The following is an 11,868-nucleotide window of genomic DNA, read 5'->3' on the forward strand; positions in this document are numbered from 1 at the left end:
TCTGTCAGAGACTGTAATTGTGTGGACTGGAGAGTGTAATCACTGTTGTCATAGTATTGTTATCTGGTTCCCAATGCTCCTGTTTCACAGACAAGGACCACAATTTGGGGAGCCATTCATCGATGACTACATCGCCAACCCAGAGCAGGTGAGATGCATGTGAGCTATAGAGACATTAAACTGTCCACACCAAATGGGGCTGGTGAAAGATTTGTTAGCAATTGTTGATATGTAGTTGTGCCATCAATAATGTCATACTTTAAACTATTGTGAGGCAGTAAAGCTTTATTATACCTAACAGATTTGCTATTGTCAGTTGTCAAAGTCAGAATGTAACTGCCTTTGTTACGTAAAAAAAGTCCATGAAGTAATCTGTGGGTAAATATACTGAACAACAAAGAAACTCAAGTTTCGTAAAAAATGAAATCTCATAAAAGTAATCGTTCATGTTTATGTCTTCTATTTAAAAACTTGACAAAAAGCCAGAGTAGTGTTTCTTTTGCTGTTTAGTATATATCACCACTCAGCAGTGATGTAAGTTATGCTTTTATTTGCACTATTGCTCAAAGCATTTCAGTTTATTTGATAAATGAGAGGTACTTAATTAATAAATATTGTTCCTTCTGATCTAAACTGATAGCCAGCTCTACTGGGAATGTAGTACTGGGACAAATGGTTCTGTCTGTCTCCAGTATTGTGTATCATGTCATCTAAAGATTTTTAGACTCAATCTCTAGCTATTACCTAGCTATGTGTATGCTGCAACTCACAGCAATGGTTAACCCTCTTGTTGCTCTTGTCAAACGCATGCACAACTATATATCTCTTAGTACAGGGGTGTGTTGGGTGTGGGTAGATGTAGGTTTCGGTGGGTGGTTGTCTGTGTAGGGTGGGTCTGAAGATAGATGGGTGAGTAAGTGGGTGAGTTTTAGGCATGCATGACTGTATGTATGTATGTGTGGATGTGTGATGTAAGTGCAATATACATTATTATCTATCATAATCTTTTCCTGTGGTATGTGTCTCTATGGCTAAATGACCAGATGGTAGGTAAACGTTTTAATGTTGTCATCATGTACTGCTTATGAGCATGTGGCGCAATAGTGTTATCTGCCTCTTCTTCTTTGTTTTCTTCTTCTTCTCCTCCTCCTTCTTTTACTTCTTCTTCTTCTTCTCCTTTTTCGTTTTCTTCTTTACTGCCTCTTCTTCCTCCCTGTCCTTTTTCTTTTTTCTTCTTCTCCTCCTCCCCTTCTTCTCGTTCTTCTTCTGTACATGGACCAAGTTTATTCAACCATTTGTGAATCACTGCATCTATCCCTGTCTGAATTGTATCTACTGTTTTCCACACAATGATCATGAGCTGGTCTCCTTTTTCAGGTGGTGGACTACCTGACCCAATATTCTGGTATCAAGCCTGGAGACCTGGACGCTGCTGTCTCCACCAAGCATCTCACTACCCTCAAGTCCACCTACCAGAAGCTCCGCTATCTCATTGATGCTGGTGTTGTGTTTGTGGGACACGGGCTCAAGAAGGACTTCAGGGTCATCAATATACTGGTCAGTTCCATGCACACATGCACGCACAGACCTCTGTTGTTCTGAACATTTATTATTTGACCAATGAACATATCATGAAAAAAGGTCAAAATAACTGTGCATCCCTTTCTCAAAAAACTGTATCCGCCCTTTAGTTTACAAATGGTAATATTGGCATGCAGTGGTTTGCATAGATTGTTGCTCATACTGTTGATCAATGGATTGTCTAGTCCAGACTTGATTATTTCCATATAAAATGGTAGAGGATGAGGATGTTTTTTGTTATGTGATGTAACAAAAATTGACTTTCTTTTATGTCATTGAGGAAGAATTATGTAGCTCACTCTGAAAAGTCTTTGTGTGTTTTAGGTAGTAGTTACAAACAGTGCCCTTGCTTGATACTGTAACTGACTCAGGATGACATCACTGACTCTGTACCTTTGATGTTACAGGTTCGGAAGGACCAGGTGATCGATACAGTGGAGCTATTTCACCTCCCAAGACAAAGGATGATCTCACTTAAGTTCCTAGCCTGGTACTACCTCAGTAAGTAACATCTCACAATATGTCCCTTTGGTAGTTTGGTAGTAGACATACAAACATTTGAAGGGTTTGTAATGTGTTAGCAACCTAATTTCTGGGCCTATTCCGAGACAGTAAGGTATTGCGTCATTTTCTTTATAAGAAGTGCTTGTCTTCTATGATGATCATACATCCCATAAATAACATAGACTTAAAGCAGGTTTTGACACTTTGTGTATGTGGATGCAGATGTACGTCTGTGAAGAGACTGGAAGTAGCCCTGTTGTAAAACATTAAGAGTTGTGGATCTATTTTTACCTCTTTCTTCTGGTGTGTTCCCATTGCATCAAGATCCTACCAGAATATTTGACAGTGTCAATTTGTGCATTTTGTTTGGTTTGCTATATATAGCTGATGTTAAGGGGCAGTGGGGAAGCCTATTGATTGAAGTGTTCACTTGTCTTGGGTTTGATTACCTACATGGGTTCATTGTGTGAGGCCCATTTCTGGTGTCCTCCTCCATGACATTGCTAGAATATTGCTGAAAGTGACATAAACCCAACTCATGAACCAACTCTGATGTTGAAATGGAGACTTGATTGATTATGTTTGTTCCTGTGTGATTGCCAGAGATTAACATCCAGTCGTTCACTCACGACTCTGTGGAGGACGCCATCACCGCCCTGAAGCTGTATCAGAAGTACAAGGAGCTGCAGGAAGAGGGGGATGAGAAGGTACAGGCCACCATCAAGGAGATGTACGAGTTCGGACGCAAGTGTCAGTGGAAAATACCAGATGTCGATGAAAACTATGATGAACAGGTGGCTTTCCTGTAAAGCTCAAACTTTCCTCTGGTCAGTGATGAGATGGTCAGTTATGTTTAAGTGAGCATCTTGTTGCCTTGTTGACTTCCTGTTGTCAGGATGTAGTTACGCGGAAGTGATCATCTTGTCGCCTGGTCTGCTTCCTGTGATTATTTGGCCTTTCCAAGAACAATTAGAAGTCCTCTAATTTGTGACCAATCAGCTGGATGACTTCCCACAAGTTCGTTGGTAGAACATATTTGCTGTACATATTGGTCAGGCAGGTTTGGGTTGGAACAGTCAGCTCACAGCTTTTGCCTTACTTGTTGAACATACTGATGTTGAGAGATATGATGAACAGTTTATTGAATAGGTGGAGGTCAAGTTTTAAAGGAGACTCCTAGAGTTGGTTGCATCCCACTGAGTGCGTCTCTAGTTTGAGGCATCTGAGCCAAGGTGTCTGGCAGGTGATGTACAGAAATAAGGATTTTCCATTGGTGAACTAGGGGAAGTTATGATGGGTGAATGCTTGTGTTGCATGTTGCAGAGATGAGGGTATGTTTTTAACCAGTGGTCATCACAGGACTGTATGAGAAAACATCTTGCTGAGTGATAAGGGTATGTTTTTAACCAGTGGTCATCACAGGACTGTATGAGAAAACATCTGGCTGAGTGATAAGGGTATGTTGTTAACAGATGGATAGGTGGTGTGTACAGTTTGAGGATTGTATAAGGTTAGATGTGACCGAAGGATAAGGGTACATTGTCAATGGATGGTCATCACATGCATGTAGTGAAACACATTAGGCATCACTGATGTGTGGCAAGAACATAGGTCAATGTTTGAAGGGACCTAGTCCTACCATACCTCTGACAAGTAACACAATGTTGAAATTCTATTCATACAATCACTGTCCATCATGGGGGAGGGGCCAATACAGTTGTTAATTTTTAAGTGTGTCATGTGTTCATTTCCCAGCATTTAAAATGGTGAAAGGATGTAGCCAGTTCTTGATGTCACCAACTGGTTTGTCGTAAACAGGGTTAAACTCTGTTTTCTCTCTATCACTCTGATACCCATCTGTACAATCATCAACCCATCTACCTACCCATCCAATCATATGCTCATCAATACACTTATCACCCATCCACTTATCACCCATCCACCCATCCATACACACTAACTACCTATCTATCCCCAACCCTACCCCCATACACACACCACCTATCCACCCACCCATCCACGCACAACCTAATAGGATGGAGAAGTGTGGCCATCAATATTCTCATCTATACTTTGTTGAGTATCACACAGGCAACTGTGAATCATGACCTTATTGTTATTCTGAGCATTGTTTGTGTTCCATCAGATCAGGAGACAGTTAGACTGCAAGGATATTTTCAATGTTATCATCAGGAATGATAGAATGGAGTACTAACCAAACATGTGACTATGAATGATATATTGAGAATATAGCAGTGAATTTCTTCTACATCTTTGAAACTGCATCAATTTTAATTTCATAATCCATTGAGGGGCTTTAATGTAGACTGGTGGTTAGGTATTCAGCTTTATGAGATAACTAAGCTTCATGTCCCACTACGTTGTGTGAAACCAGTTCACCTGCCATTACATTGCCATATCAGTGCCATAAAACAGCAGTCACTTGTTCATTGATCAGTTGTTGATTCTGCCATGAATCCTGTCGTTATCATTGTGGTTACTTGTTAAACAAGGGTCTCTTGTTCACATATCAGCATTGTCAATATTGTCAGAGTGGAATATCAGAATGCAGGTTTATTTCTGGAGCTTGGTCCCTGGGGAACGGATTGTGGTTTTCCCAGGGAAGCAAGAGTTGTGTCGCTTTGGAGGGTCAGAACCCTAGAAGAGCGACATTGAGTTCCAGTTGGCCCTGAATGTTTCTGGTTTCTGATAGGGATGCCATGATACATCAATACATTGATACATCAGTGCTCTTTCGAAGATGATACAAATATTGATACATTGAAAACCATATTGATATTTAGTTTTGTAAGTATTGATACATTTATATATGTTTATGTATTTAAATCTTGCAAATGTGTCATGTTTTTTAAATGTTATGAGAGTATTAAATCAATGTATTTCATGCACATAGATGGGAAATCAGAACGTTTTGATCATTGAGACTAAAAAAATGTTGATCTTTTCATGGACAATATTAAAGCATGAAATATTTATAATCAAAATGTAACTAAATACAAAGAATAATGGCGTGAAAAAAGGTATTGTGATCAGTATTGTATCATGACATGGATATGTGTCAATTCTTGAAAATAATATATCGTGACATCCCTAGATTCTGACCATCATAGTCATAAGTTAGAGACCTGCATAACTTCAGCCTTTACCTGACATCAGCTGGACATGACATGATATATTTCACTTATCAAACCAAACTCATTCACTCATTGTACCACAACACGGCACAACATTCTATTTCCAGAAAAGTCCTCTGACAGTTTTTTACCATCTTTTTAATTTATAAGATTGGTCTGTTTTCCATGCTGAGGAAAACAAACAGTGACATGATAATTAAGCCCTGAGAATATAGGGAGTCTATGCCTTCAGGTCAAGGCAACAGTGTAGTGTAAAATCTTTGGTAGGCTCTACTTTATTCTTTGTAATAGTGTTTCAGGATGACTCAGGTCTTTATGGGGTGTATACTGAGTAAGGTCATTCCATTTCTGGTTACCTGCAGCCCTGTGTGTTGGTGATTCCTTACTACAAAAACAAACAGGGTGACTTTAAGTCAGCTAAGGGACTGTTCATAGTTTGTGGCTACAGGGGATGATGATGAATTTTATGATGAAGCATGTACACAGTAAATGACTAGCCCATCCCCACACCTGCATATACACAATTTCCAAATGTTTTTAGTCATCAGTTCTAAAAAATGCTGAAACATACTCACACACCTCCCACCACACCCCTTGTTCATTTGTACTAAACTGTTGACACCCACCCACCCTACCTTTCTCCTCAGAACAAATGGGTGACCCCACTTAAACTCATCATCACCCCCGAACCATTATAATTTATGAATGGTCCTTAAAGGCAGACACTATATGACTAACTGAGAACTACAATACTGTATTTTCTTGAGTATTTGTGTTTGTCAGTCCATGATTAAGAATATTAACTTGAGTAAGTGTGAATTTGAACGTCCAGTCATGTGGCTAGCTTGACCGCCCCACCTGTTCATTTGTGTCAAGATCAAAATATTTTTGTATGTTGTTCGTCATCATGATCTTGTTTACAACACTGCCAGTATTGTAATGGAGAAATAAAGAAATAACAAAATGACCACCTTGTTGGAATATTCATTGTCAGATTGCACGGTAGCCTAGTGGTTGAGGTTCGTCTATTATGCAGAAGACCTGAGTTTGATTCCCAAACTCGGTACAGTGTGTGAAGCCCATTTCTGGCCGCATAAGCTCACTCATTGTCGAATTGATTTGTCCATGCATGTCCCAAAACACTCTTTCCAAAAAACAGAAGAAGTTGCCAAGATGTCCTAGATGAGCATCATAATGTTGGATGTGATGTCACTTGTCTGTCATGTCTTAACATAAATGAAATTGTCACAGAAACATTTTTCAAATAATGTCTCTTTTCAAATTATGAACGCATTAGGTTGCAAACATTGGTGGACACAGGTCATCATATTCTAATTCTGTCTATGGATGTTCATGATGTAGATCACCCGATTGTCTGGTCCAGACTCCACTGCTGCCATGTAGCTGGAATATTGCAGAGTGGGGTGTTAAACAACCAACAAATCCTCATGTCATTGAGCATCACTGCAAGAGGTTGCCCTGATGCAGCTGTAGTACTGCTGCCTATAAGTGTATTGATGCAGGTGTGACATGTCTGACTGCAGGCGTCTACTACAAAGCTGTATTGCTACAGGTTTCTGCGATGCATCTGTACTCAGTTGAATGGCAACATAGAGACCACGGTCACCGCACGGGACAAATATTTGAAGCGCACGTAAAATTTGTAATCCGCTTTAAGACTGATTGATTGTTGGTTGATTCCGGACTTGGCAATAATTCAGCTATATGGCGGCATTCTGTAAATAATCGACCAGACAGTTCGGTGATCAACAGCATGAGGATCGTTCTACTCAAATGGGATACAATGACACGTGTCAATCAATCGGCGAGCCTGACCGTCCGATCCCATTAGTCGCCTCTCACGTCAGGCACAGACTCTTGAAAATCAATTCAAGAGGCTTACAGCCTCCAAAAAAGGATTCATTCTTTGAAATATTAAACTTAGTAATTTATTATTATGGGAACCATGTGTTGATGGAAACAAATAGGGTGAATGATACACCAACATAATGTATACGAAACTGGAATGAAATAGTGCCCTTTAGAAAGAGGTCAAATCTAACACATACTGCATTTTGGATTACACTTAAGTTGTAAAGTACAGATTCTAATACTTTTTTCATGGGTGATGGGAGGAGGAGATTTAGTCCTATCAGGGATTCGAAACCACACCTATAGAGAGATTGTGAAGCCGCGGTGAATACAGCCACTTTGACCGACGGGAATGACAGAGTATCGAACACACACCGCTTTGCCTCGATGTATGTCAGACTCTTATTTCATGTAATATCACAAATTTGTCAGGCGCTAAACCAACCATCAAATTTTGTTTCGTAAAAGTCCAGTAGGTTGCAAAGCTATATGTTTAGTTAGTATGATGCCTTGACTTTTAGCAGCAATCATGTGTATACCATTTTTTGATAATGGCAACCACGTTCCTGATTGTTATCTTCGCGTTGATGTTTCGAAATTAAAGAAATATCTATAACTGCAGTGGGAAGTAAACATGGTTGCAGAAAATATGACAAACAAATACATTACGATATTTGAGAATCTCATGACTGTGACACTGACATGATGCATATGAATCAATTTGATTTGTATTCATAACCGAAACTTTAAAACGAGATACCTGAAACCATTGAACTACTTGGGCGTACACAGACATTCTAGTCGTTCCCTTTGCCCGGTGTTGGGGTAGCCTCGGGGTTAAAGCGTTCGCTCGACACGCCGAAGACCCGGGTTCGATTCCCCACATGGGTACAATGTGTGAAGCCCATTTTCTGTTGTCACCCACCGTGATATTGCCGGTAGCAAAGAGGCGTAAAACAAAACTCACTCACTCCCACTGCCAATCGCCTCACGTCATACCAAGAGACATTAAAATAATGTATTTAAATATCGTACTTGTTGGTCCGTGCCTGACGCCTAGCGTTAATGGGTAAACCAAGGACTCTGAGTCAGTATAATGTGTCAGAGAAGGGTATTCGTGCTTAACTGCGATATATTATTCCAGTGGGCTAGCATTATAAAGCTCAAGTCTGGGCTAGTACAGGCTGCCACATATACACACATATGCACGTCCTCATATGAGCGAAATATTCTAAGTGCAACGTCAAACCTCACCTCTCCTATGCCCGCGAAGATTCGGGGTAGAATAGGTCTTCAGCAGTCCATGCTAACCACAAATGGCGACTATGCTTGGCGTAAGAGGTGACTAATGGGATCGGATGGTCAGGCTCGCTGACGTTGTTGACACATGTCATCGGTTCCCATTTGGGCAGATCGATGCTCATGGTGTTCATCACTAGATTTGATTTTTTTATTGACCGCCGCCATATAGCTTGCTGATTGCGGCGTAAACCTCACCTCACCTCACCTCACCTCACCTCACCTCACCTCACCTCACCTCACCTCACCTCACCTCACCTCACCCCACCCCACCCCACCCCACCCCACCCACCCCACCCCACCACACCACACCACACCACACCACACCACACCACACCACACCACACCACACCACACCACACCACACCACACCACACCACACCACACCACACCACACCACACCACACCCCACCTCACCTCACCTCACCTCACCTCACCTCTTTGCATTGACATGGTAATGAAACACACCACAAACACCATACCCTCTGTATCCAAAGAATTTATGGGGAGATAGTTAACCACCAGGATGACAGGTGCGCTGAATATGGTTTATGGACAATGCACTTGCTTAGAGACGTGCATGCACGTGTGTGCGTGCTCTGTTATACAAATGTCTGTTGAACAAATGCAATTTTTATAGTTATATGGCCCTGTGAGATAACAGCCCGTAGTGGAACATGGGTAAATGGTGTGTGTTGTAACGACTCATAGCCAACCATTTCTGGTTTTATTCCCATAACGGTGAGTGCCAGGCAGGGCAAAAGCAAGTACCATCTTTCAAGTATTAGTGTATGCTGCGACCTGGGTTCGAATCACAAAACCCCAACTCTCCGGACAGACCATGCAGGCGCAACAGCTGGATCAGAGATACAGACAGTGTTTTGCTTCATAACAATAGAAGGGCGGTGGGATAGCCAAGTGGTTAAAGCGTTCGCTCGTCGCGCCGAAGACCCGGGTTCGATTCCCATCATGGGTACAGTGTATGAAGCCCATTTCTGGTGTTCCATGATATTGTTACAATATTGCTAAAAGCGACGTAAAATAAGCTCACTCATAACATTAGAAACGGTCACTTTTCTGCTAAAACATGTTGTCGTCTGTTGTTGTGAGGTTTGGGGGTTTGCAAAACGCAGCTAAAATTGAATTATTATTTCTTTTTATATTTACAAATTTGTAAAGATATCCTTAGAATAATCACGATGTTACTAATATGGCTTTATGTGCTGAATTAGGTCGTTTTCCTTTGTATATTAGAAGATATTTAAGGATTTTAAAATACTGGTTCAAACTGCAAAGTACATCAAATTGTATGCTTAAATTTAACTATTAAATGTTGTTGTCTCAGTGTAATAATGGCGTCAAAAGCTGGATGTATATTGTAAAAAAAATATTTGTTTATGATAGTTTTAGATATGTATCGTGCACCCAAGAATGCGTAGACGATGCTACGTCTTGTTGTCTTTTTAAGCAACATTCAATTGATTGGTTCATTCAGAAAGGGTATCACGACATTACTTCTAGTAGTAAATTGTGCCTGTATGTGAATTTGGATGTGAATTCCACTTAGAACCTTTAAATGGGAACACAGTTATGTATTTAACTTAAGAATTTAATGCTATAATCTAAAATTGAAACAGGGCGTTATGAAAATATTAATATGGAGAAAAGATACTGTATCTACTCCAAAGAAAATAATGTAAATGTAATTGAAGATTTTCCCAAAACATACTGTACATCGAAAGCAGCTTATTAAACTTCTGGAAGAAACCAGCTATGTGGACTGAATATAGAATCTGAATCCGAATCAGGCAGGGGTGAAGATGGATAGAGTAAACTATATCTATCAGCACTGAGAGATAATTTGTAACTGAAATGATGAATTGTCTATCAACAGTAACTGATGGCATGTATTGTATGCTCATGGGTTAAATTACTAATTGATTTTACTGAGGTGGATGTGAAGGATGGTTGTTTTTCTCGGTCAAGGCAAACCACTGATCAAGAACAGTCTCGCTTCCTGTTTATTTCGTTCCGTCCTATTGCGCAACTTAGTGCGACAACCAGTCCAGAATTTTTAGACTAATTCATTTAACTGGATACATAAAATTAATATCAATTAGTATGATACGAAGTCTTAGCACATTGATATTGCAACACTGCGCTCATGTTAATCCCTGCAAACACATCGTACAGCGTGGTCTGACAAACGGGATCCTGGAAATCGTGGAAATCTCAAAACGAGACTCTAACGGTTAGAAACATGTGGCGGCCTGGTTCGGAATCGATGCTATATCAATCTCATTATGCGTTGCAGAACTACACTGAATAAGCGGAAAATACACATAACAGGCGTAACCAATGACAATCATTTTGCGATCTCATCAAACAGCTTCAGTCTGTGTTTTCTTAGCTAAAGTATGCTGTCTAAATCTCGACATAACGTAGGAAATACGGTGTGACTCAAGTTTGAAATTAAGATTCATTTGTAACTAACATTTTCTTATGAAACAAGGACTTGGAATTCAGTGCAACCAGGGTTGTTCGTGATGTCTGTTTTCACTTTTACCGTGAAATCTGAAAAGTAGGTCTGAATAGGTTAACGAAACCCATGTTTCGATATGCTTTGCCACTACCTTTAATATTGCACTTTTATCGGTTTGTAGTTTTCACTCGTTGTCCACACCCATTTGAATGACAGAACCATAAACAACTTGTTGTCCAACTGTTATTTGTTTTGTCAACATACTCGGACCAACTACGCTTGTTTACGTGGTTTTATGTTTACCCCACCTCTTACCTTTAAAGGTAACGCCATGAAAATACGTTTAAACAGCCACCGAAAAGCATCCCTGCTCATGAAAACATTCATCCCATATAATCGAAACATTACTAAAACATCTGAATATAATTAGAGATGTCAGCTGTTTTGTTGTCGTGCCACGTAGTATTACATTGCGTCATTTGAATTTAGGGGTAGATTTCAGGCAAAATGGTTACCTTCCCTTGCCCTTCGAATAGTAAATGGACTTGTGTTCGAATCTCACCTTGGATACACTATGTAAAACCTGTTAATGGTGGCATTGTCGGAATATTGCCGAAGCGGCGTAAAAAAGTACTCACTCACCATAATATGTCCAGGTAAGCTGACATATTTTGAACACTGGCATATCTTGAACACTTTTATCTACAATAACACGCAGTTATGCATTTGAATGTCATGTACATACGTATCTGCAATGTGCAGCTTCAAAAATATTATAATCAAAGATATTTTCCCGAGAAACTGTGTCTCAATACTGATGACAACCACTAAAGCATTAGAAACTTTCCGAGGCTTGGCCTAATGTAACCTGCTAAACACACCTGTAAGCTTGTTGTCGTGATAAAAGCGTTCTGTCGAAGTTCCGGTTTCGATTCCAAAGACGGCGCAAAATTCACTCACCAATAGTGCGCAAGA

The 11,868-nt window shown here is 40.2% G+C and overlaps 1 protein-coding gene across 1 annotated transcript in view; it reads left to right on the plus strand.

The window, feature by feature from the left end:
• The window catches only part of LOC137256565 (PAN2-PAN3 deadenylation complex catalytic subunit PAN2-like), a 42,163-nt gene extending 35,956 nt beyond the window's left edge, over nucleotides 1-6,207 (plus strand). The window contains exons 25-28 of the mRNA XM_067794427.1: nucleotides 91-148; nucleotides 1,378-1,557; nucleotides 1,989-2,082; nucleotides 2,689-6,207. Coding sequence (XP_067650528.1) covers nucleotides 91-148; nucleotides 1,378-1,557; nucleotides 1,989-2,082; nucleotides 2,689-2,894 — 538 coding nt within the window. The 3' untranslated portion in view covers nucleotides 2,895-6,207. The remainder of the gene's footprint in view (nucleotides 1-90; nucleotides 149-1,377; nucleotides 1,558-1,988; nucleotides 2,083-2,688) is intronic.
• Nucleotides 6,208-11,868: the final 5,661 nt, after the last annotated feature.

This window comes from Haliotis asinina, chromosome 11 (genome assembly GCF_037392515.1).
Source record: "Haliotis asinina isolate JCU_RB_2024 chromosome 11, JCU_Hal_asi_v2, whole genome shotgun sequence".
NCBI lineage: Eukaryota > Metazoa > Mollusca > Gastropoda > Lepetellida > Haliotidae > Haliotis > Haliotis asinina.